Source organism: Leucoraja erinacea, chromosome 36, assembly GCF_028641065.1.
Source record: "Leucoraja erinacea ecotype New England chromosome 36, Leri_hhj_1, whole genome shotgun sequence".
Taxonomy (NCBI): Eukaryota; Metazoa; Chordata; class Chondrichthyes; order Rajiformes; family Rajidae; genus Leucoraja; species Leucoraja erinaceus.
In genome coordinates this window covers 5,502,675-5,530,189 of record NC_073412.1, presented here as the reverse complement: position 1 = coordinate 5,530,189, position 27,515 = coordinate 5,502,675, and the positions used below count along the sequence as shown (strand labels likewise).

Below are 27,515 nucleotides of genomic sequence, written 5' to 3'. Positions count from 1 at the left end.
ACAGCAAGGAGACAGGCCCTATGGCCCAACTTGTCCATGTTGTCGAACATGTACAAGTCAAAGCTGCTCCCATTTGCCTCCCTCTGAACCTTTACTCAGTCGGTGATCATTCCGCTGAACACCTCCGCTCATTCCGTCTTAGAAAGATAGAAACATAGAAATTAGGTGCAGGAGTAGGCCATTCGGCCCTTCGAGCCTGCACCGCCATTCAATATGATCATGGCTGATCATCCAACTCAGTATCCCGTACCTGCCTTCTCTCCAAACCCCCTGATCCCCTTAGCCACAAGGGCCACATCTAACTCCCTCTTAAATATAGCCAATGAAGTGGCCTCAACTACCCTCTGTGGCAGAGAGTTCCAGAGATTCACCACTCTCTGCGTGAAAAAAGTTCTTCTCATCTCGGTTTTAAAGGATTTCCCCTTTATCCTTAAGCTGTGACCCCTTGTCCTGGACTTCGCTAACATCGGGAACAATCTTCCTGCATCTAGCCTGTCCAACCCCTTAAGAATTTTGTAAGTTTCTTAACCCAGCTGATCTCCTGGTGGCCCAACACTTCAACTCCCCCTCCCATTCCCAATCCGACCTTTCTGTCCTAGGCCTCCTCCATTGTCGGAGTGAGGCCCAGTGCAAATTGGAGGAGCAGCACCTCATATTTTGCTTGGGTAGTTTACACCCCAGCGGTATGAACATTGACTTCTTTAACTTCAGGTAGCCCTTGCTTTCTCTCTCCATCCCCTCCCCCTTCCCAGTTCTCCCACTAGCCTTACTGTCTCTGCCTACATTCTTTCTTTGTTCCGCCCCTGACATCAGTCTGAAAAAGGGTCTCGACCCGAAACGTCTCCCATTCCTTCTCTCCATAGATGGTGCCTCACCCGCTGAGTTACTCCAACATTTTCTGTCCACCTCCCTTTCTGAAAGTTTGATTCACTTAATCCAATTCCTCCCTTTGCCCCAGTTGAGAAAAAAAGGGAAGAAACTGGCCTATATAAAAAAAAATGAAACGCATTGATCATATATTTTGCAGTTATATCCTGCTCCAGTTTTAGTTTAGTTTAATTTAGTTCAGAGATACTGCGTGCCCTTCAGCCCAGAGTCCACGCCGAGCATAGATCACCCGCACAATAGTTCCTTCTTATTCCACTTTCACATCCTACGTACTAGTGGTCATTTACAGAAGCCAATTAACTCACAAATCCGCACGTCACTGGAAATGGGGGAAGAAACCGGAGGGTCCGGAGAAAACTCACGATGTTACAAGGAGATTGTAACTCCGCACAGACAGGGCCCGTAGTCAGGATCGAACTCGGGTCTCTGGCACTGTGAGGCAGCAGGTCGACTGTTGTGCCGCTAAGTTCACAACAACAACATGGAAACAGGCCCTTCGACCCACTGGGACCATGCCGACCATTGTTCTCTAAAATGTTGAATAGATATAGATAGATATAGATATGCCATTTATTGTCACTATACATGTACTATATTTTATAAAGGTATTGTTTTAATGTTATTGGTTGGTAAATCTTAGCTATTATCACCACAATCTGTGGAGCATTTGAAATACAGACCAACTTTAATGCATCATTTTGATCTTGTAAAGCTATTTCGTTCAATTCCGAATTTCGCAATCGTGCATTTACAAATGGGATTCCTTTCTGTTGAAAGGGGGGAAAAAAAGAAACAGCCTTCATTGTGTTTATTTCTATCTGAGACGTGAAGGTTTTTTCACGCTGAGAGGAAATTCTGGACAAAAGGACGGGGATGGATTCCTTCTCCATTGTGGTCTTTGCTGAAGATTATTTAGTGTCTCCTGCGCTGGTAGTTTGAAGTAATGCATGGCAGCCATAGCCAAGGGCATTCAGGAAGGCTGAGGTCAAAGATCATGTTGAGTAAGCAACTGATTCTATAGTAAGGTGAGAAATGACTGAAGCAGATTCGGGTAGCCTGAAGGGAGGAAATTACTGAAATATCCAAGGCTTGAAAGAATACATGAAGTGACAAACTCAGCCCCATTCAGATATCGTTGCAGAGCTCTTTGTTAGTATTGATTTACATCATTGGGTTTTGCACAATTAACACCATGAGGCATTTGAATTTTTCAAGTCCTCCTTGACATGGAGAGATAAAACACTTCTTTGAGTTCCCACTGAAATGTCGCTGTTGGACAGATAATGCAGGTGGGGGTTGCAATCTGTGCATTACTTCAGGCTGCCAACATAATCAAAGACAAACAGTGTGGAAGCAGGCCCTTCGGCCCAACTTGCCCACATTAATCAGTGTGACAAAGGGTTCCAACCCAGAACGTCACCTCTCCATGGTTGCTGCCTCACCTGCTCCTCCGGCATTTCATGTCTTTTCTCAGTACACCAGCATCTGCAATTCCTTCTTTCCACACATTCAAAGACTAGTCCGACCCCCGGTCATTCCTCATTCTCTCTACGTACTTTGAGCAGAAGCTTGAAAGTGTTCACCCCGCAGACTTAGGAACAGCTTCTTCTCTGATATACTTTTGAACTGTCCCTCCATTAGCTAGCTTTCTGTCCGATTCACCTCTACGGCATTGCAGACATTGGACTTTGCTTCTGGAACAGGTGCGGCACGATGTTGAGGCTGATATTCTGCACTCTGTCTCTTTATCTATGCTCTATCTGTTGTACAAGAATTTGGCTTGATATTAATTATGGATAGTGTTATCTGACGTGATTGGCTAGCATGCAAAGCCCTCGATACACGTGACAATAATAAAGCTGCAGCTATTGACAATGTCAGCTTTTCTTACAAGAATAAATTCACTGGCGACATGCTCCCGGCAAGGAGCCAAGGTTGAAAGGAATCCGGGTGAGGAAATGGTTACTGCAGTGATGTAGCTCTTTCCCCAGCCTGCGCTGTCATTCAGCATATTTGATGTTGTTTAGAGATACAGCGCGGAAACAGGCCCTCCATGTCCACACTGACCAGCGATTCCCGAACATTAACACTATCCTACACACACGAGGGACAATTTACACTGATACCAAGCCAATTTGCGTACAAACCTGCCCGTCTTTGGAGTGTGGGAGGAAAACAGAGGATCTCAGAGAAAACCCACATGGTCACGGAGGGGAACGTGCAAACTCCGCACAGACAGCACCAGTAGTCGGGATCGAACCCGGGTCTCCAGTGCTGTAAGGCAGCAACTCTCCCAATGTGCCACCCCAGTAGACATCAGGGGTGGGAAATAATAATAATAATAATAATGTTTATTTATATAGCACTTTTCAACAAAACCAGTATTTGAACCAAAGTGCTTTACAGAGATTGATTAAATTAATTGAACAGATCAAATGTCAATAAATCCATACAAAACAAAAAAGAGAAAAAGAAAAAAAAGACATAGAACAGTACACTATAGAAATCAACATGAAACGTCCCCCCACAGCAGAATTCACTGTGAGGGAAGGCACTAAAAATATCCAGGTGAATCAATGAGTTTGCCCAGAGATGTGCAGCCAGTTGCTCACCTATGGCAGAATCTGCAAATTCCACTCAGGCCTCTAAGCCCACAGAGCAAAGGTGGAAGCAAGTCATCCTTCCCCCTCTAAGCTCTGTCGGAGAAGAAAAGGGAGAGGCGAAGGAGGTACTAGGTTATTAGTTCAGTGGTTTTAATTGATTTTCTTTCTCAGTAAAAGAATCAAATAGAGGAAATAATTCTACACAAGATGCAATCAAGACTGTGTTTAAGAAGGAACTGCAGATGCTGGAACATCGATGGTAGACAAAAATGCTGGAGAAACTCAGCGGGTGCAGCAGCATCTATGGAGCGAAGGAAATAGGCAACGTTTCGGGACGAAACCCGAAGGGTTTCGGGACGAAACGTTGCCTATTTCCTTCGCTCCATAGATACAATACAATACAATACAATTTATTTGTCATTTGGACCCCTTGAGGTCCAAACGAAATGACGTTTCTGCAGCCATACATTACAAAACAAAAGACCCGAGACACAACACAATTTACACAAACATCCATCACATCGCTGTGATGGAAGGCAAAAATACTTATCTCTCCCCTGCAATCCCCCCCCCCCCCCCCCCGGATGTCAGAGTCAAAGTCAAAGCCCCCGGCTGGCGATGGCGATTGTCCCGCGGCCATTAAAGCCACGCCGAGTGATGCAAGGCCGCGCACCGGGTCTTGTTGTTGGAGCCCCCGGCGTGCGCTCACAAAGATGCTGCTGCACCCGCTAAGTTTCTCCAGCATTTATGTGTACATGCAATCAGGACTATTCTTTAAAGATATTAGAGATGTCTGCACATGTTATGGTGCCTTCCACCAGTGAAAACCAGGACATTCAAAACAGTAACCAAGAGTAACCATGCCAGTATCTGTGCAAGCCTAGTATTAATAGTCTATATTAAGGGAAAGAAGCCAACATCAAACCTCGCATTAGATGTCATTAAATTTGCACCAATCTAGTTTTGGTCTTGAACAAAGATAACTTTAATGTTTGATATATAGCAATGTTCCCTGTCTTCACTGACAAAAGATCGAGGATATTCTGTTCATGACCTCTTCTATTTTCCTTTCCAATAAAATCAAGATGGGGCATATCATGGAGGAATGACTACTTAAGTGGTAACCCCAATCAGCACTTATTTTTAAGGCAGGGGTAAGAACTTCTTTTTAAGACAGGGGTGAGAACAAGTATTGTTTATGCAAAGGCCAAATGCCAAGCACGCAGGCTGTCTAAAATGAAAGTAGAAAATATTGGAAATATTCTACAGGTTATTAAGAAATTGAAGAGAGAAGATAGTTTTGCACAAACCCCACCAAACGGCCAACAGCAACACACTCCCCAGTCCAACGGCCAGAGACACTTTCACCTGTGGAAGCTGTGGGAGGGTTGGTCTGTCAAGGATACGCCTAGTCAGCCACAGCAGGAGATGCAACCACAGATGAAACATTATCCTCCCCAAGCAGGACAACATCAAAGCCGCAACATCTTCTATCACAGATGGACGGATGCCAACCAGTAAGAATCTGAAGAGAGAAAATCAGAGTCAGGGAGTCCAGTCTGCAATGTTCTGAAGTATCATATTAGCAGTGGTTAATATTCCTGTTCATATGTCCACAAACCTGGCTATGTGAAACTTTCCTTCTAATATTTGAAATGAAATTGGTTGTGGAGAACACAACAGCAGCATCCACATTGCCCTGGATGTTAAGTCAACTTTTAAAATATGCCCAGGAATTTCAGTAAACCCTTGGCCTTCTATATCACTTATATTATATTCTATATAATAGAAACACATATAAGTACAGTCTGCAGAAGGGTTTCGGCCCGAAACGTTGCCTATTTCCTTCGCTCCATAGATGCTGCCTCACCCGCTGAGTTTCTCCAGCAATTTTGTCTACCTTCGATTTTCCAGCATCTGCAGTTCCTTCTTAAGCACACTCTCAGTTAGTTTTATACAGGGAGTAATCAGGAGGCAGGGTGATACTAGATAGTAATGCCTCATCGCTCCAGTGCTGGGGCAGAGAAAAAAAGTCAGGAGAGGTTTTCCTTTTCTTAATTAAAATCCTCCAACAATGACTTGGAAAGATAAGGTTCAGGAATCTAGGAGAGGGTCAGTCCTGGCTGTAATTGCCGCTGCCTTCACCTTTTGTTAATAAAAATATTGCTCACACTTGCTATCGCTAATGAAGAGAGGCACAAGCAGGTTACCAGAACGGGACAACAGCCTGGCAAATGTTAGCTGATTATACAATTCTGCCATATTGAAGTAGTTGCGAGCAATTATTCGATGAAGGCGAAAGGAATATGTAAAGAGTGGGAAAGTTTGCTGATTGATGGAACTGTGCTGTGAAGGTTTCAGGTGGTTAATGATAAGGCAGAGTAAGCTGAGACAGCTACCCATGGCAATGCAGGGATAGGCAGGGCGTAGAAACTGTGACAGGGCTCAGATGCAGTTAGGAATAAGTTGAAGTTGCGGGGCAGTGGGAGAACGTGGAAGCACTTGGTCACAAATAGACAGATTAGAAAAGGTTTAATGACAAATCTGGCTGTAAAGGCCATTTTCTTGGTAAAAGCATTGGATTTCCTTTAGGATTATTATTAGGTACAAATTACACGATTGTATGTTGCATTAAATGGCTATTGGTTGGAGAAAAAAAGCTTTTATCCTTGGAGAACGGGGTACTGATTGGGGATGATCACCCATGATCACATTGAATGGCGGTGCTGGCTTGAAGGGCTGAACGGCCTACTCCTGCACCTATTGTCTATTGCAAACTATGAAGTACTTCTCCCATTGTGTTTGGAGTGAAGGACACAGAAGCCAATTTGCACACAGCGTGATCAATAGGCAATATCATGACCATCACCTGATAATTATTTAGACTGAAAAACTAAAACTGCAGATGCTAGAATCATCAAATAAAAACTGAAATACAGATATTCTGCAGAGTGTAGCGTGGTGAGCAACAAAGTTCTTAGTACCAGTCATTGATTCATTGACAGAACCAGAAAAGTAATAAAATATTGAGAAACAAGGAACTGCAGATGATGGATTACATACAAAAACAACAATTATTAGAGTAACTCAGCAGGTCAGGCAGGATTTCTGAAGAACACGTATAGATCATGGGTGGGATACAGGGCAAGTGTTTAAAGCACCACAGATACAACGGTATTTTTACTTTTCCTATCTGCTAGTACAAAGGGCCAAATGGCCTCCTCCTGCACCTTTTGTCTATTGTCTTAAAGATAATCTGTTCTATTAATCTCAAAATCAAATTGTCTCATTTGTTAAACCAAATCGCTTTTTAATTCGAGTTTCTTGTGTAGGTGGTGACAGAAAATAATCTGTTCAAACCTTCCTTTTAAATAAACTCTTCCCCCCCCTTCTCTCATCGCCTAGATACTTCATTGGTCACTGATCCTTGGTAATGACTTAAATTTAAATTAGATATTGAACAGCGATAGACATCGGAGCCAATCCACACCTCTTCAATCATTCATTTATATATAAACCTGTGAGATATCACCAGCAGCAAGGTAGTCTTTGGCTAACTATTTCCCCCTGGCTACCCCTCCCACCCTATCATAACATATCCTAAAAGAATGATATTTTGAGTTCGCTTGTTTGATAACAAAGTCGTTTTCTGTTTGGTCTTTCAATGTCTAGTTTCTATAGGGTTATGGCCTAGAAGTATAGATTGGGTTCCACGGTGGGTTTAAACCCACTGCTACAGATCACATCCATTTCTAGACTTATGGCACCAAAATCCCAGATCATGTCATTTCCCGATAGTCTGAAAGTGTACGCTGCCCAATCGGTACCCGCAGTGCGGGATGCTGTCAGCACCAGCTGTGTCGTTGGAATCAACGCCACATTACTCCAGTTCATGATGCAAGCAGGGGTTTTGTAAAAAGCTGAATTGAATTCCTGCTGAGCCTGATTATGTTGTATTTGTGCCCCACTGCAAGGCTGAGTATATATGCAGGTCCTCACACTGATGTAAACAGTCTGGAGGAAAGGGTAGCAAAATTGAGAGCTCATGTTGTCTTGCAAGTCATTTTTATCAGACAGTGTGTCTGCTCTAATGGATGCTGAACATCCTGCAGCAATCGTAACATAGAAATTAGGTGCAGGAGTAGGCCATTCGGCCCTTCGAGCCTGCACCGCCATTTAATATGATCATGGCTGATCATCCAACTCAGTTTCCCGTACCTGCCTTCTCTCCATACCCTCTGATCCCCTTGGCCACAAGGGCCACATCTAACTCCCTCTTAAATATAGCCAATGAACTGGCCTCAACTACCCTCTGTGGCAGAGAGTTCCAGAGATTCACCACTCTCTGTGTGAAAAAAGTTCTCCTCATCTCGGTTTTAAAGGATTTCCCCCTTATCCTTAAGCTGTGACCCCTTGTCCTGGACTTCCCCAACATCGGGAACAATCTTCCTGCATCTAGCCTGTCCAACCCCTTAAGAATTTTGTAAGTTTCTATAAGATCCCCTCTCAATCTCCTAAATTTAGGGCATTGAATTGTCCCCATGGCCTACGTCCATCTTCTTTCAACTAACTGATTGTGATTTTGTTGCCCCATTACAGGAAAGATGAATGTAGAGGCTTTTGAGAGATGTTTACGAGTATGCTGAAGAAGACACAGACTGCTGGAGTAGCTGAGTGGGTCAGGCAGCATCTCAGGGGAACATGATTAGGCGATCTTCAGGCTGGAGAAGACTGGAGTCTGAGGAAGATTTCTGGCCTTGAAACTTTGCCTATCCACGTTCCTCTGAGATGCTGCCTGACTTGCTGAGTTACTCCAGCGCTCCATTCTCTTTTGTAAAACAGCATGTGCAGTTCTTTGTTTCTATATTTTACCAGGATGCTGGATTAGAAGGTTTTAGCTATAAGAAAAAGTTAGACAGACTTGCATTGTTTTCTTTGAAGCAATGGTGGCTACTAAGATGAGACCTGATAGAAGTTTATAAACTCATGAGAGGCATAGATAGGGTAGAAATGTTCAAGTTCAAGAGTTCAAGAGAGTTTATTGTCATGTGTCCCTGATAGGACAATGAAATTCTTGCCTTGCTTCAGCACACCAGAACATAGTAGGCACGAATACAGAATAGATCAGTGTGTCCATATACCATTATATAAATATATACACACATGAATAAATAAACTGATATAAAGTGCAAATAAACAGATAATGAGCTATCAATGTTCAGTGTTTTGTCTGAGCTAGGTTTAATAGCCTGATGGCTGTGGGGAAGTAGCTATTCCTGAACCTGGTCATTGCAGTCTTCAGGCTCCTGTACCGTCTACCTGAAGGTAGCGGGGAGATGAGTGTGTGGCCCGGATGGTGTGGGTCCTTGATGATGCTGCCAGCCTTTTTGAGGCAGCGACTGTGATAGATCCCCTCGATGGAAGGGAGGTCAGAGCCGATGATGGACTGGGCAGTGTTTATTACTTTTTGTAGTCTTTTCCGCTCCAGGGCGCTCCGAACCAAGCCACGATGCAACCGGTCAGCATGCTCTCTACTGTGCACCTGTAGAAGTTAGAGAGAGTCCTCCTTGACAAACCAACTATCCGTAATCTTCTCAGGAAGTAGAACAGCCTAGAAAGTTTATGCATTGGAAACAAGGTGGAAGACTGAGGTACTGGTACCATTTCAACACAGCATTTCTAATATCCAGAGAGAGTTATCAAGGGTGTAGCATTGAGGTAAAAGGGGGAATGTTCAAAGGAGATGTGTGGGACAGGGCTTTTTTTGCACAGAGAGTGGTACATGTGTAGAACCCACTACCAGTTGTGGTGGTGGAAGCTGATATGATTGTAATGTTTAAGAGGCTTTTAGATAGGTACATGGAAATGCAGAGAATGAAGGGATATAGATCATGTGTAAGGAATGAGTTTAATTTGCCATCGTGTTTGTCACCGACATCGTAGATAAAAGGACCTGTTTCTGTGTTGTATGTTCCATAAATTAACTTCACCATTCATCACATTGAAGTTGAAGTCTTATGCAACGGCTCCCTGAAGAACATTTATTACACACAAGGAGTTTTAACCAATTATCTTTTTATTGTGCCACCATTTGTCGAGCAAAGTTGGATTTCATCTACATTAAAGTTTTATTGTAACTAACATTTCCTCTGCTACTACGAAATAAAATATAGCGTTTAGAAATTGCATTTTTGTTTTGAAGCACTGAGCATGTGTGGGTTGCAGCAGGAATACCCATTTGAATCAACTGTTTAGTTGGCAAAAGCACATTGGAAACAGTGCCGTGTCAAATTGTGCACTGTAGCAGCTCGACACACATGAAGCTCACAGCTGCTGCATCATGCTGACCCTGATTACTGGGAGACCTTTAAACCTTCTCTCCTCATGACAGTCGCAGTGCACCTGGCCACTCACTCCTCTCCCCTCTCCCATCAGGCAAAAGGTATAGAAGTGTGAAAACACACACCTCCAGATTCAGACACAGTTTCTTCCCAGATTTTATCAAGCAACTGAATTATCCTACCACAACCAGAGAGCGGTGCTGAACTACTGTCTACCAAAGATCCTATCGTGGAGCAAGATAGACCACTCCTTCTAAATGCAATGGGCTGACGTGTAGTATGCAACGGAGCGGAACGTGGGCCTTTTCCGTCATCCATTTCCGTAACCCGATCCGACTCGCGGTGTAATCAACGTTGCGGGGGAACAGTTTGTGTTAATAAATTATAATTCTGCAAATGAGGAGAAGATTTTTCCCAAATAACTTTTATATTTACGAGGATGTTTCCGTAACCGGCTTCCGTCTCCGCACTAGTATCTTTGCTCCACTACGGGATCTTTGGTGCGGAGACGGAAGCCGGTTACGGAAATGGGGCCGAAAATTACCCATGAATCTGCCCATGACTGTACTACATCTTTTTCGTCGAGTGGGCTATCTTGCTCGCTGTAGGATCTATGCTGTCTACCTATTTGGTGACCCTCGGACTATCCATGATCGGACATTGCTAGCTTTACCTTGCACTAAACGTTATTCCCTTATCATGTATCTATAAGATGCAAATGGCTCGATTGCAATCATGTATTGTCCTTCTGTCGGCTGGATAGCACGCAACAAAAGCGTTTCACTGTACCTCGGTACACGTGGCATAAACTAAACTGAAACAAAATGGCTACTATGAAAGATGTGGGAGGGGGAATGGCAATCTGGGCAAAAGTTCCTCCTTGACATATTAGTCTGCCCAGTCAAGTCCTGTGCTGATTCTATGCCACAAGGAGAATATGATCAAGAGGGCAAAGATCGCACGTGATTTGTGTAAAGAAGCAATGAGCAGTGATAGAACAACCAACAACGCCTTTATCCCTTATCCTGAGCTTTAAAAACTGACACTTGCAAAAGATGTGACCAGTCCGTTTAACTGAAGACTCGTTGCCCTAATCAGTGCAATTTACTCCATTGCAGAAGTTCCCAGAGGTTTCAATTTGTACTAGCAACGGGGCAACTGAAACCAAGGAAACATCAGCTATGCCAAAATGAATTACACACAGACATAGCCAACCTAATTTCACCAGAAGTAAAATTCCTAGTGCAATCTAACCTTGATACAATTGCTTTTATTCTCCATTTGTTCGTGAAAACGACTGCCAATGGATCCAATTTCTACTCATGAAAGATGAAGACAGTGTGAGATGAGAAGAGGGATAAATGGTACAGGAAGTTACATAAAGATTTCACTGTGGCTCTGTGACATTGACTGAGTTTGGAGTGGGATTAAACCCAAGCAATGACACCAGATCTTTCATTAGTTCAAATTTACTTCTTAATTTGAACAAAGAGTTCACCTGTTTTCCTTCCCACACTCCAGCCCGAATACTCAAGTTTACTTGTAAATTTGTAGAACGCTTGTCCTCCAATTACTTTCCCTTGAGGTAAGATTGTAGTGGGAAGAGCTACAGACACAGTTTTCCCCAACTCCATAGTCAGTAGTACCCGGAATGAACGTACATCTAAAGAAGGGTCTCCACCCGAAACGTCGCCCATTCCTTCTCCCCAGAGACGCTGCCTGTCCCACTGAGTTACTCCAGCTTTTTGTGTCTATCCCAACTAAGCAAGTCGTCTTGAGATCCGACCTCTATCCCTGCCTCCATTCGACAATCGAGCTTCTGTCGTGAAACCTTTCGCTAATGTGCTGGCCAGGAATTGACTGGTTATAGACAGCAGAATTCTTCAAATTCAGTTTGCCAGCCTTGAAGACAGGTTACATATACAAAGATGGCAACACTATTTTTTGACTATGCTTAATAATAATAATAATGTTGTGATTATTTTTACCCACTTTGTAGAAGGAGAGGCTGCACCCATGCAATTTAGTTTAGTTTATATATGTAACAGGGTAATGGGCTCTTGGGCCCACACCGACCATCCATCACCCCGTACACTAGTTCAATATCCTACACACTAGGGGCAATTTACGGAAGCCTGTTGACCTACAAAGTTCTACGTCTTTGGAATCTTGGAGAAAACCAAAGCACCCGAAGGAAACCCATGCGCTCACAGGGAGAACGTACAAACTCTGTACAGACAGCACCCATAGTTAGGATCAAACCCAGGTTGCTGAGAGGCAGCAGCTGTACCACTGTGGCACTGTGTTGCCCAGTTGTTATAAAAGTATTGGAATACTTTTCTTCCAAAACACCGGATTGCCTCTTTAATTATTGGGTTTCCATATCCTCGATCATATTTGAACAGAGAGTAAATATCCCCGAGATTTGAACAGAGAGTAAATATCCCTGAGGCCAATTCTCCAACAACATTTCCAATCCATGGGAAAGCTGTTTGGGAACCTGTATTCCGTTCAGTCATATCATAGAAACATAGAAATTAGGTGCAGGAGTAGGCCATTCGGCCCTTCGAGCCCGCACCGCCATTCAATATGATCATGGCTGATCATCCAACTCAGTATCCCATACCTGCCTTCTCTCCATACCCTCTGATCCCCTGGACCACAAGGGCCACATCTAACTCCCTCTTAAATATAGCTCATATCATATCATATCATATCATCTCACTTGGTATATATAAAAAGTGGAGGTTTGGGCGTTCTTGTTCCTTAACAACTTTTATTAGAACAGTTACAAAAGGGGTTCCCAGGTATGATTCTAATATTGCTGAGCATATTTTAGAGTTTATTTTGCAAAAATCAGTTTAATTTGTAATCCTTTTGTATACCGTGATTTTTTTTTTTCACATTCCAAACCATATCCAAGTTCACATTGAGGAAATGTTTAAGAAGGAACTGTGCAGATGCCGGAAAAGCAAAGGTAGACAAAAAGTGCTGGAGAAACTCAGCGGGTGCAGCAGCATCTATGGAGCGAAGGAAATAGGCAACATTTTGGGTCGAAACCCAAAGGAAATAGGCAACGTTTCGGGTCGAAACCCAAAGGAAATAGGCAACGTTTCGGGTCGAACCCCAAAGGAAATATTTCCTTCGCTCCATAGATGCTGCTGCACCCGCTGAAGTGCTGGAGGAACTCAGTCTACCTTCACTTTGAGGAAAAATAATGTTCCTCAATCAGTTGGGGGTGGGAGATTGCAACCTACACGTGCTGCCCCCCCCCCCCCCCCCCCCCGCTCCAACGAATGCAATCAACCTGGCGTGCACAATCAAACAAGATCAAATAGAACAAGTTGTCCTACAACTTTAGGCTGTGCACGCCACACATGAAGAGGAAGACTCACTCAGTTGACCCCCCCCCTTATGATTGCAGATGAAAAGTCAAAACCAAGTGAAAAACCAAGCAATTGAGATACTATTTTACAGCAGCATCCTGTCCTTCATTTCTTATTTATATTATCAATCTCTCTCTGCATTTATAAAGCAAAATTCCTGCATAAACTTCTCCCATCATGGACTTCACCCATCCAGAATTAGATGGGTGGTTTCCCTTTACGAGAATGGTGAGGAAATTTAGAATGTAAATGGTGTCGATATTTTTGGGAATGCTAGTTAAGTCATAGCAAAAGGATTTGAGTATAGGAGTAGGGAGGTTCTACTGCAGTTGCACAGGGTCTTGGTGAGACCACACCTGGAGTATTGCGTACAGTTTTGGTCTCCAAATCTGAGGAAGGACATTATTGCCATAGAGGGAGTGCAGAGAAGGTTCACCAGACTGATTCCTGGGATGTCAGGACTGTCTTATGAAGAAAGACTGGATAGACTTGGTTTATACTCTCTAGAATTCAGGAGATTGAGAGGGGATCTTATAGAAACTTACAAAATTCTTAAGGGGTTGGACAGGCTAGATGCAGGAAGATTGTTCCCGATGTTGGGGAAGTCCAGGACAAGGGGTCACAGCTTAAGAATAAGGGGGAAATCCTTTAAAACCGAGATGAGGAGAACTTTTTTCACACAGAGAGCGGTGAATCTCTGGAACTCTCTGCCACAGAGGGTAGTTGAGGCCACAGTTCATTGGCTATATTTAAGAGGGAGTTAGATGTGGCTAAGGGGATCAGAGGGTATGGAGAGAAGGCAGGGACGGGATACTGAGTTGGATGATCAACCATGATCATATTGAATGGCGGTGCAGGCTCGAAGAGCCGAATGGCCTACTCCTGCACCTAATTTCTATGTTTCTAAGTCTATATTGAATTATTTTACTAACGTAGATTTTCTCCTCTCTCTCAGCTACGTGGTGTATACTGGACTCACTGACAAGTTGTACGGCTGCTTCCTCTCCATCCAAGGGCCTGTCGACGAACAACCTAAAATTGCCTCCTTCCTGCAGAATGTTACAGCCCTGCTGCACAGCATGTGCCGTCTTTGCTTCGCTATTGTCAATCGGTAAGTGACGAGGTGGCAAATTGCTGGGAGTTTTACCTATGTACACCGACACCAAGTGCACCTTTCACAGCTATAGATTTCTCAAAATCAATTTATCATGAATGTATTCTTAATTCGTTATTTCTGGACTTCACACAGAATGTTTGCTAATCGCCGATTATCATGCCTACAAACAAGGAGTTTGGGTTCCTGCATTTTTGCATGGGTACGGTGCTATGTTATTAAGTTACCCAACTAAATATAGCGACTGAGAGAGTGGCACAGAGGTAGAGCTGCTGCCTCACAGCTGCCTGCCAGAAACCCCAGTTCGATCCTGGCAAGGGGTCACAGCTTAAGGATAAAGGGGGAAATCCTTTGAAACTTTTTTGAGTGGTGAATTTGCACATTCTCCCTGTGAGGCCAGTTCGCTATATTTAAGAGGGGTTTACTGGCTAAGGGGATCAGGGGGGGGGTTCTCCGGATACTTTCATCCCACAGGCTCCAAAGACATGCACCTAATTTGTAGGGAAATTGTTTTCTGTAAATTGTCCCTAGTGGCACAGAGGATGTGATAACTGCCTGCCATAACACAGAACTAGCTGCCTTTGTGATTTTTGCACATTCTCCCTGTGGTGATCCAAAGACGTGCAGATTTGTAGGTAAATTGGCTTCTGTAAATTGTCCCTACTGTGCAGGATGTGAAACTGGGATAACACAGAACTAGTAGTGTACGGGTGATCAATTGTCGGTGTGGGCCTGGTCGGCTGAAGGGTCTGTTTACACGTTGTATCTCTAAATTAAACCTAAACTAGACCACTGACCAGATGGCATGAACCTGACTCCCACCGCAGCCGCGGAAGAACTTAAATTCAACAAAATAAGCAAATCTGGAATTTAAAAAAGGGTCTCGACCCGAAACGTCACCCATTCCTTTTACCCAGAGATGCTGCCTGTCCCTCTGAGTTACTCCAGCGTTTTGTCTATCATTGGTGTAAACCAGCAACTGCGCATAAAAAGTTACTAGCAGATAGGAAAAGTAAAAATACTGTTGTATCTGTGGTGCTTTAAACACTTGCCCTGTACCCCATGATCTATACATGTTCTTCAGAAATCCTGCCTGACCTGCTGAGTTACTCTAATAATTGTTGTCTTTGTATGTAATCCATCATCTGCAGTTCCTTGTTTCTCAATATTCTATTACTTTTCTGGTTCTGTCAATGAATCAATGACTGGTACTAAGAACTTTGTTGCTCACCACGCTACACTGCAGAATATCTGTATTTCAGTTTTTATTTGATGATTCTAGCATCTGCAGTTTTAGTTTTTCAGTCTAAATAATTATCAGGTGATGGTCATGATATTGCCTATTGATCACGCTGTGTGCAAATTGGCTTCTGTGTCCTTCACTCCAACCACAACGGGAGAAGTACCTCATTGTTTATAGATTGCTTTGCAATAGACAATAGGTGCAGGAGTAGGCCATTCGGCCCTTCGAGCCAGCACCGCCATTCAATGTGATCATGGCTGATTATCCCCAATCAGTACCCCGTTCCTGCCTTCTCCCCATATCCCCTGACTCTGCTATTTTTGAGCCCTATCTAGCTCTCTCTTGAAAGCATCCAGAGAACCGGCCTCCACCGCCCTCTGAGGCAGAGAATTCCACAGACTCACCACTCTCTGTGAGAAAAAGCGTTTCCTCGTCTCCGTTCTAAATGGCTTACTCCGTATTCTTAAACTGTGGCCCCTGGCTCTGGACTCCCCCAACATCGGGAACATGTTTCCTGCCTCCAGCGTGTCCAAGCCCTTAACAATCTTATATGTTTCAATGAGATACCCTCTCACCCTTCTAAACTCCAGAGTGTACAAGCCCAGCTGCTCCATTCTCTCAGCATATGACAGTCCCACCATCCCGTTAATTAACCTTGTAAACCTACGCTGCACTCCCTCAATAGCAAGAATGTCCTTCCTCAAATTAGGGGACCAAAACTGCACACAGTATTTTGAGTTTTTTAAGACACAGTAAACCCTTGCAATAACTGACCTCAGTATAGCGGATTTTGGGTATAGCGGATGGACTGAGGTTCCCGTCCCACTGCCCCCCCCACCCCCCCCCTCCACTTCCGCCAGTTGCCCACGTGTGTTGGAGCCACGTGGCGGAAGCTCCCGGTTGTGGGAGCGGAGAGATCGAGCAGCAGGAAGGTGGAGTGAGTACTGGGCCAGTGCACGGCTTGTGAGGCCGGGGGCTCTACAGCACCCGTCCTGCGAATTTCTGCTTGTTTAAAACTCCCCCCCCCAAACACAGCATAACTTACTGCCCGGCCTTGGGTTAAATCTACCCCCCGACACTCGGTTATAGTGGACAATCGGCAACAACAGATACCCAACGCTCCCCTCCATTGAGTCTGTCCAAAGCAAGCGCTGTCTGCGGAGGGCGCTCAGCATCGCCAAGGACTGCTCTCACCCCAACCATGGACTGTTTACCCTCCTACCATCCGGGAGGCGCTACAGGTCTCTCCGTTGCCGAACCAGCAGGTCGAGGAACAGCTTCTTTCCGGCGGCTGTCACTCTACTCAACAACGTGCCTCGGTGACTACCAATCACCCCCCCCCCCCCGGACACTTATTATTATTTATTCAAATCGTTTGCTATGTCGCTCTTCAAGGGAGATGCTAAATGCATTTCGTTGTCTCTGTACTGTACACTGACAATGACAATTAAAATTGAATCTGAATCTGAATCTGAATCATTTCCCCCCACCTCCCCCTCGGTAGTGCGTTATAGTGAGGGTTTACTCTACAGTAGAAGTGCTTTCTGCATACTTTAAAACTGATTCAACCGTAGATTCATATCATTCCCACACTGATTCCAGCAGGTTTTGTTACGCAAACCTAGATCTCCGTTTGAAGCATCAAGAGACTCAGCTAGTCTGAAGCAACGTCTGTATGACTGGAATCAAGTGTTGACCTCTGATCTGTTATGGCTCCAGCACAAGAAGCTGCCTGTCAACTGACATCACAAGTAACATAGATGACATTAGGCATCTAAGCTGAGCTGTTGAAGAAAGGGAACTTTTCATTCGATCAGTTTACCTTTCTGAAAGAACAGGTTTTGCATCTTGTATAGAAACTAAAACTATCTTGCAACAATCTTTTTAAGTTTAAGGATTTGATCTTTATACAGTAGAAAGGGTTTTTTTGGGGATTTTTTTGCCTTTTCACAGTAGAAATAGTCAGTTGGGGCAGCAGCTGAGAATTTGTAAATGTATGGTGATACGCACCATGGTTCTGATACCTGATTCAGTGCCCCTGGTGAAAAGCACCTTCAGAGTTGGCAGTCGACCCAGTAAACCATGCCAACGTTTAAGAATGGGCAATTGATGATGGAGGAAAGAGCGAGTAAAGTAACCTGGACACGGGGGTGGGTGCAACAGATTGCTTTACACTCAAATTAAACTGCAGCAGTTGAGGTGAATCTGAAATTACCTGTCTGGAAGTGGTGTCACATCTCTTGAAGAAATGCACCCTAGATTGTGCCACATCAGCCCACATCATGCAGAGACACAAGAAACTGCAGATGCTGGAATCTTGAGCAGAACACAGCGGGTCAGGTTGCATCTGTGGAGAGAATGGGCAGACCACATTTCTGCAGACTCTTAACAGATGATGTATTTAAGAAGGAACTGCAGATGCTGGAAAATCGAAGGTACACAAAACAGCTGGAGAAACTCAGCGGGTGCAGCAGCATCTATGGAGCAAAGGAAATAGGCAACGTTTCGGGCCGAAACCCGGAAGGGTTTCGACCCGAAACGTTGCCTATTTCCTTCAGAGTTTCGGCCCGAAGCGTTGCCTATTTCCTTCATGGTTTCGGCTCAAAACTTTGCCTATTTCCTTCATGATTTCGGCTCAAAGCGTTGCCTATTTCCTTCATGGTTTCGGCCCGAAACGTTGCCTATTTCCTTCATGGTTTCGGCCCGAAACGTTGCCTATTTCCTTCATGGTTTCGGCCCGAAACGTTGCCTATTTCCTTCATGGTTTTTCGTTGCCTATTTCCTTCATGGTTTCGGCCCGAAACGTTGCCTATTTCCTTCATGATTTCGGCTCAAAGCGTTGCCTATTTCCTTCATGGTTTCGGCTCAAAGCGTTGCCTATTTCCTTCATGGTTTCGGCTCAAAACGTTGCCTATTTCCTTCATGATTTCGGCTCAAAGCGTTGCCTATTTCCTTCATGGTTTCGGCCCGAAACGTTCCTATTTCCTTCATGGTTTCGGCCCGAAACGTTGCCTATTTCCTTTCGCTCCATAGATGCTGCTGCACCCGCTGAGTTTCTCCAGCTTTTTTGTCTACCTTCTAACAGATGATGTTTCAGGTCATTGCCTGTCACTGGTTATCGATAGGGGACAATCAGCCACGATCACAATGAATGGCGGTGCTGGCTCGGAGGGCCGAATGGCCTCCTCCTGCACCTATTTTCTATGTTTCTATTCCCTCCACAGATGTTACCTGACCTGTTGAGTTCCTCCAGTCTCTTTTTTTTTTTACATAATATAGTCTGTCCTTCGATAATTAAAACCATTTCATATTGATCCGATGGGGAAATGAGTACAATAGTTCATATGAAAATGAGTTGTTGCAATTACATTCACTCCAAGTAAAGTTGATGAAGCAGATTCATATTAGTTTTAAAAAGAGAATTGAATAATAGGCCAGAAAATAAACCAATTTCAACAATGAGGAAAGAGCAGGGTGAATGGACCTAAGTATATATTTTTTTGAGGAGAAATGGGTTGTTGTAAGGTTTATCCAATCTCGTGTCCTTAATATGAATTTATGAAGAACTCAATTGCTAAATGTAAATATTTCCACTCTCAAATGGTATCAAAAACCCACTGATTCACACATTGTTCCCAATGTTGGGGAAGTCCAGGACAAGGGGTCACAGCTTAAGGATAAGGGGGAAATCCTTTAAGATTGAGATGAGAAAAACATTTTTCACACAGAGAGTGGTGAATCTCTGGAACCCTCTGCCACAGAGGGTAGTTGAGGCCAGTTCATTGGCTATATTTAAGAGAGAGTTAGATGTGGCCCTTGTGGCTAAAGGGATCAGGGGGTATGGAGAGAAGGCAGGTACGGGATACTGAGTTGGATGATCAGCCATGATCATATTAAATGGCGGTGCTGGCTCGAAGGGCCGAATGGCCTACTCCTGCACCTATTTTCTATGTATCTATGTATCAGTACATCGATGTGTTTACCCTAACGAGTTAGCCTGTCATTTTGGCAGATCGCACAACATATTTGAGAACAAGAGGCACGACCCAACTGGACTAACAGCGGTGCTGCAGTCTACGGAGCTGGTGGGCGTTCTCAACATGCTTTACTGCATCCTCCTCCACGGCACAGTCCCCGACCACAACAACTCCCCACCGGCTGAAATCTACCCTCAACACACTATTCATGTCGCCATCCAGAGTCTTCGCTTCCTGAACAGCTTTGCATTTTTGGATCTTCCCACTTTTCAGGTGAGGCGCGCTTTGGTACCGGCGAATGATTGACCCAGACAAGAGGCGCAGCAGCAGAGCTGAGCCTCGCAGCATCACAGACCTGGGTTTGATCTTGATCTCGGGTCCTGTGTCCGCGCGGGCTTTCGCCAGCGGCTTCAGTTTCCTCCCACAACGCAAAGACGTGCGGGTTTGTCGGCTTCTGTAAATTGCCCCTTACGTGTAGATACGAAAAAGGGGTAACATGGAACTAGTGCGCAGGTGATCAATGGTCAGCATGGACTTGGTGTGCCAAAGGGGCTGTATCTCTAAACAAGCAGCTGAAACTATGACTGTTTCTGGACCTTCAATACATTCTCTTCCTTAAGTGAGTGTTTGCCACAGTGGGTCAGAAGAAGGTTGTGATGCAAATTGTATAGTTCACTTGGGCTACCCATTTCAGTTGAGTTATTTAGTAACCACGTTCAAAAATACAAAATTCTTAGCGGGTGAGATATGGTAGCCTCGGTGGCTTGTTTTCCTAGCTAAATAGCGGTCATAATCTGAAAATACATGGTAACCATTCAGAATTCAAGCTTGCCTATTCAGCTAGTGCTGTCCTTCACATAGAGGTTGCTGGGTCTGTGGAATGAGGAGGTAGTTGATGCGGGAACATGGGTAGGAAATGTTTAAAGGGATATGGGCCAAACGCTGGCAGGTGGTTAGTAAGATGGGGCATCTTGGTTTGGCATTGGAAAGTTAGGCCAATTACACTAATTGAAGTGAGGGGAAATGTCTTCACTCAGAGGGTGAATCCATGGAAATCTCCATTCCCGAGGGTTGTGCTGAGTCATTAACTATATTCAAAATCTAAACCAGTATAGATTTCCGAATATTAAACAAATCAAAGGACATTGGGAAATGGCGTTTGAGTAGAAAATCAGCTACGATCTTGTTACCTGATAGGTCAGGGCCAAAGGCCTGAATGACCTTTTCCTGCTCCTCTTTAAAAATTAAACCAAACTGCAGATGCCAGATATCTTAAGCATAAAATGCTGGAAACTTTCAGCAGGTCAGGTCGAGGAGAAACAGTGAATGTTTTGAGGGGTCTAACCAGATTAGTTAACTGCTCCTCCTTTAGTTTAGTTTATTATTGTCACGTGCCTCGAGGTACAGTGAAAAGCTTTTTGTCGCATGCTATGCAGTTGGCGAAAAAAACATCACATATTTACAATCAAGCTGTCTACAGTGTACACCCCGGGCCACGGAGCAGGAACCGGCCCGTTCACGAAGCTCGGTGAGCCGCGGGACTGACTTACCATCGCCCGGTGGGGTATCGCCGCAGAGAAGAGGAGGGAAGAGACAGCAACCCTTAGATTTTTGCCTCCATCACAGTGAGGAGGTGCCTGGTGAACTCACTGTGGTGGATGTTAATTTGTGTTTATTGTGTGTTTTGTTGTTTATTATTACATGTATGGCTGCAGGCAACGACATTTCGTTCAGACCGAAAGGTCTGAATGACAAATAAAGGATCTAAGTCTAAGTCAGATACAGGATAAAGGCTATAACATTTAGTGCATGATAATTAAAACTAGCTCAAAGGTCTCCAATGAGGTAGATGGGAGGGCAAGACCATGTTGGTGAGAGGATGGTCCTTCCACAGAACGGACTTAGCCCCCATCAAACCAGTGAGGACCTGCTGCATGCTAAACGGACTTAGCCCCCTGCCAAAGTATCGCGCACCAACCATCAACCTGGACACACTGCAGCAGCTGTCGATCGGAACGCCTGTTGATGTTTAGTAGAGAGTAGAGTGTTTAAATTTAAATTTGTTCATGATATATGTATTTTTTTATTTCTATTTATTTGTTGTTATTTGTACTGCACACTGAATGGACACTGGTTGAGCAACGCTTTTTTGTTTCCTCTGGGTATGTGAGTACTCAGGAAATGACAATAAAGATATACTGACTGAGAAGATGCTTGTCTTGCTACCTCCTCTGTCTAAAGCATTTCCTGCTTTTTTGTTCCCGCTCATATTTCTTAATTCAAACCGTGACACATGCCTGCTTCTTCTGATGGTGCCGTGCTGCCCTTGCTCATTCTATCCGTTTCTCTCACACAGGCTGTGTGTGGTGCGGAAGGCCTCTCCCTGGCATTCCGCCACATTGTTAGTTCACTGCTGTGGTATTGCTACCATCAAACCAGTGAGGACCTGCTGCATGAAGTCATCGTCTGCGTGGGGTATTTCACCATAAACCACCCCGACAATCAGGTAAGCGACAATCACTCTGCTGCAGGAGCACGATTGAAAACTTACCTTCAAATCGATAAGAACAAAATCCCAGCTACTAATTTTAGTTTTGGCCATCCTCAATGATTACTGTGTCACCATGCACTAATTTGCCTCAATGATATATTGTTTTTGCAATAATTGCCCCAAATGTTGTTTTAATATTCTTTCAATTTGTCACTTTGTGGTTTTAAATCAATGTTCTTAACATCTTTATCTATATTTAAAAGAAGTAAGGTTAGGGATGGAAACTCTTTACTCTTCCAGCAACATGGAAATTAATTGCACAAAAGGAGTCCTTATTTCTCCAGGGTCATTATAACATGATGCCAAGTAAAACTGATCTCATCTGCCTGTACATGATCCATATCCCCCTATTCCTTGCACATCCATGTGGCTTTCCAAAATCCTCTTAATCCCCATCGTATCTGTCTGGACCACCACCCCGGGCAATGTGTTCCAGGTCCCCACTACTCTCTGGGTGAAAAAAAAACATGCCCTGCGCGTCTTCATTAAACTTTCTCCCTCTCACCTTAAAGCTATGCCCTCTAGTGTCGGATATTTCCACCCTAGGTAAAAGGCTGTCTACTCTGCCTGTGCCTCTCATAATTTTAAATTCTTCTATTGTCTCCCCTCAACCTCTGACATTCCAGAAAACAATCCAAGTCTGCAAACCTTCCCTGGAGCTGAAACCCTCTAATCCAGGCAGCTTTCTAGTAAACCTCTTCTGCATCCTTGCCAACGTCTCCACGTCTTTACGGTAGTGGGGCAACCAGAACTGTACGCAACACTCCAAATGCAGCGTAATCAAAGTCCTACAGAGCTGCATCATGAATTCCTTCATTAACGATTTCCAAACATCTCAAACAGCTGCTTCTTCTTCTTTCATGTGGCGTGCACAGCCTAAAGTTGTTGGACAACTTGTTCTATTTGATCTTCCGTTTGTGCACGTCGAGTTGATTGCATTAGTCGAAACAGGGAAGGTTGAAATCTTCCACCCCCTCAAACAGCTTTATTATAAAGCACTCTCCTTCACATGCGTTTTAAATCCATGTCCTTGCTCGGCATGTGTGAATGTCATTGCAACCAGGTGGAATTATGGAATTTGGTTACCAAGAGTTCCAGTGACACATTATGCAAGCCAATTACCATATTATCACTGATATTGATTTAGCCTTCTGACGATTTAAACAATTCTAAACAATGTATAGCAGGATTGTCAATGAACTGTCATTGTCACTGAAAAATGTCAATGGAGTTAGGCACATGTGACAGAGTACCATTGAACTGACAATCTAACACAACTCAATAAGGTTGTTATATGAAATTCATGCCATGACCAGCTGCGTTTAAATCAATGGTTCCCAACCTTGTTTTAGTTCATGGCCCCCTTGGGCTCTTTAATTTTTCTGTGCCCCCCTGCCCCCCGACATTATTAGCGGAAAAAACATGGCACCCTTCATTGAACCTGTGGCCCCCTAAATCCCCAATTTTTTCTGTGGCCCCTGTTTCTGTTGTCGGGCCGAAACGTTGCCTATTTCCTTCGCTCCGTAGATGCTGCTGCACCCGCTGAGTTTCTCCAGCATTTTTGTGTACCTTCGATTTTCCAGCATCTGCAGTTCCTTCTTAAACACAGCGTCATGGAGAACGTGGATAGGTGACATTTCGAGACTGGACCTTTCTTCAGAGTGAAGGGTCTGAAGCATCCCAATCCAAAACGTTGCCTATCCATGTTCTCCAGAGATGCTGCCTGACCCGCTGAGTTACTGCAGCAGCTTGTGTATTTTCGTGTATTAACCAGCATCTGCAGTTTTTGGTTTCGACAATAGATGCAATATCAATCAGAGTTCAAGTGGAACACAGTATGAATCTGAATTGGCGTTGCATCTGATGCTATTTGAGAGTGTTCCAAAGTTCAGTTTGGTTGCCCATCAACCCAGCCAAGCAGTGGGCTACTGACTGAAATCAGCTGGTAAATGAATCTGGTGCTCTCTTGATCTGTTTAACTCCGTGCAACACTGGTTGTGGGGGGGTTGGTGGGAGGCAAGGGTGAGGATCAGATATTTACCTGCTAAGAAACAGTTGTATAATGCAATGAACTCCTGACACTTTTATAAAGGACAGAAGTGATTCTTGAAAACTTGTTCACAGTAGGCGGAATTTTATGGGTTCTTTGGCAGAGTCTGTATTAAAAACTGGTTTATATTTTAATCACCGGTGACTCAGCAGTAGAGCTGCTGCCTAAAGCCCCTGTCCCACTTAGGAAACCTGAACGGAAACCAATGGAGACTTTGCGCCCCACCCAAGGTTTCCGTGCGGTTCCCAGAGGTTTTTGTCAGTCTCCCTACCTGCTTCCACTACCTGCAACCACCTGCAACCTCCAGGAACCGCACGGAAACCTTGGGTGGGGCCCAAAGTCTCCAGAGGTTTCTGTTCAGGTTTCCTAAGTGGGACGGGGGCATTACAGCGCTTTCTGCACTGGAGACCCGGGTTCGATCCCGACTGCGGGTGCTGTCTGTACAGAGTTTGTACGTTCTCATGACGGCGAAGGTTTTCTCCGAGATCTTCGGTTTCCTCCCACACTCCAAAGGGGTACAGTTTTGCAGGTTAATTGGCTTGGTATAAGTGTAAATTGTCCCTAGTGTGTGTAGGGTAGTGTTGATGTGCGGGGATCGCTGGTGGGCCAAACGGCCTGTTTCTGCGCTGTATCTCTAAAACGAAAACTAAATCGACTTGATGAATTTTAGAAAGGCGTTTCATTTTCAAGGTACTAATGAGGGATTAGATAAATGTATGAATCTATATTTATTTATAAACACTATCTCATAGGAGGAGGGGAGGCAAATTGAGAACAATGTTTGAACAATTTTGTTCTTATACGTATAATGCGTGGAAAAGATTTTCATTGTAGGTGAGAATTTTGGAACTTGTTAAGAACATTGGAAGCTGAAGTCGGCAGACTTTCCAGCTGGGGGGATGGATCTGTAACTACATGGCATGGTGTTTCAAATAATGTCCGTTGTTTGAACTTTGTGCTGAACTCATTTCTTCAATAAAACATTAATGCAATGCGCAACTTAGATTAAAGCTACAGCACAGAAAAAGATAGTGTTTTGACATTGATGTGCAGCTTTTAATTATTTCCGATCCATCCAGGACAAACATGTCGTTGCTTGTACTTTGAAAGCGCCCAGTAGTGGCTTTGTGTTTTTTTGGCTCCTGATGAATGAAGAAGTTCATAACCATTCGCCCTAGCAGACTGACGGTGAATGCCAGTCCCAGCTTACATGGGTCAGTGGACTTTGAAGTCTGAGTGTTTAGCTCATTTCCCCTCAAGTGGTTCAAGTCATCCATTGAGTCTTACAATTTTACACCCAGACAAATCTTCGTGGTTCTCTAGCTAACTATGAGGTAACACCTGGATGGCTGAATCCTGTTTAGAACATGGCTGGTTTCTGCAGTTGCATTCTTTCTAGGCAAAAGCCTGTGTTCTCCGTGTCGTATAGCCAGAACCAAGTCAAGTCAAGTCAAGATTCAAGAGAGTTTATTGTCATGTGTCCCTGATAGGACAATGAAATTCTTGCTTTGCTTCAGCACAACAGAACATAGTAGGCATGAATACAGAACAGATCAGTGTGTCCATATACCATTATATACGTAAATATGCACATGAATAAATAAACTGATATAAAGTGCAAATAACAGATAATGGGCTATTAATGTTCAGAGTTTTGTCCGAGCCAAGTTTAATAGCCTGATGGCTGTGGGGAAGTAGCTATTCCTGAACCTGGTCGTTGCAGTCTTCAGGCTCCTGTACCTTCTACCTGAGTGTGTGGCCAGGATGGTGTGGGTCCTTGATGATATTGCCAGCCTTTTTGAGGCAGCGACTACGATAGACCCCCTCGATGGAAGGGAGGTCAGAGCCGATGATGGACTGGGCGGTGTTTACTACTTTTTGTAGTCTTTTCCTCTCCTGGGCTCTCAAGTTGCCGAACCAAGCCACGATGCAACTGGTCAGCATGCTCTCTACTGTGCACCTGTGGAAGTTAGAGAGAGTCCTCCTTGACAAGCCGACTCTCCGTAATCTTCTCAGGAAGTAGAACAGCCTAGAAAGTTTGTGCATTGGAAACAAGGTGGAAGACTGAGGTACTGGTACCATTTCAACACAGCATTTCTAATATCCAGAGAGAGTTATCAATGTTGTTCTTACAGATGGGTTAAGTAGTTCACTGTGGCACAGCAAGTAGAGTTGCTGCCTCACAGCTCCAGTGGACTGACTTCAATCCCGACATTGTGTGCATCCTGTGCAGAGTTTGCAATGTTCTTCCTGCAACAGCATGGTTTTCCCCTGAGAGCTCTGAATTTCTCCTAACCCAAAAGGTGTGGTGAGACAGATTATTCAGTCACGGTCAATTACTGCCAATCTGTGGGAGAGTGGTAGAGTTTGGAGAGTTGATGGGATTTTTGGGAGCAGTGTAACTGGATCCTTGATAGTTTAGTTTAGAGATACAGCACGGAAACGGGCCCTTCGGCCCCTTGCGTCTGCGCCGACCAGCGATCCCCGCACACTTGCACTATCCTACACACATCCTTGGGACAATTTTACATTTATACCAAGCCAATTAACCTACAAACCTGTACGTCGTTGGAGTGTGGGAGGAAACCGGGGATCTGGTAGGAAACCCACGCAGGTCACGGGGAGAACGTACAAACTCCGTACAGGAAAGCACCGATCGTCAGGATTGAACCTGGGTCTCTGGCGCTGTAAGGCAGTAGCTCTTATCGCTATGCCGCCGTGCCGGGTGATAGCTGGTGTGGAGTTGGTGGACAACCGACTGGCAAAAAGAGAAAAACAGTAGTTTTCTTTCGCAGAAGAGGTGGAGGGAAGGGTTGGCAGAGCAAAGAGGATAGCTTTGAAATCATACGGGCCAGGTAGAGAACAGGCCAGTTGAACGGGCTGTTTCTGCATGTAACGTCTATGTCAAGTCAAGTCAAGTTTATTTGTCACATACACATACGAGATGTGCAGTGAAATGAAAGTGGCAATGCTCGCGGAACAACAAAACAACCAAACAAATTATAAACACAATCATAACACACATATTATTTTACATTATATGTAATTCTTTCTAAATATATCTTGCATGATTTTGCACCTTCATAGATGAAAGAAACAAAAATGCAGGAAAGCAGCCCATCTTGGATTCTTTAAAAATAAGTTGCTTGCTTCACTGGCAGTTTTGCCAGGTTAATTATGGTTCAAGGGTGCCCTGTATAGGTGATCTATTACAATTCCTTCAGTAGTAAGTTTTCCTTGATCTTTCAGATAACAACCTGAATCCCCTTCCCCTATTTTGTTTTTCTTGCTTTTCATCTTGCTTTCTTCAGAATGTGTTAATTATCAGCTGTGATGGTCACTCTCGCGCCAGTTACAGGGTA

General features: G+C 44.2%; 2 protein-coding genes across 4 annotated transcripts in view; both read left to right on the top strand.

The window, feature by feature from the left end:
- The window catches only part of etfa (electron transfer flavoprotein subunit alpha), a 226,477-nt gene that overhangs the window by 70,319 nt on the left and 128,643 nt on the right, over positions 1 to 27,515 (top strand). The gene's annotated exons all lie outside the window — the stretch shown is intronic.
- scaper (S-phase cyclin A-associated protein in the ER) overlaps positions 1 to 27,515 on the top strand; it is a 234,954-nt gene that overhangs the window by 185,468 nt on the left and 21,971 nt on the right. For all 3 annotated transcript variants that reach the window (XM_055662538.1, XM_055662537.1, XM_055662536.1), the window contains 3 exons: positions 14,174 to 14,329; positions 19,588 to 19,825; positions 21,909 to 22,058. In XM_055662538.1, coding sequence (XP_055518513.1) covers positions 14,174 to 14,329; positions 19,588 to 19,825; positions 21,909 to 22,058 — 544 coding nt within the window. The remainder of the gene's footprint in view (positions 1 to 14,173; positions 14,330 to 19,587; positions 19,826 to 21,908; positions 22,059 to 27,515) is intronic.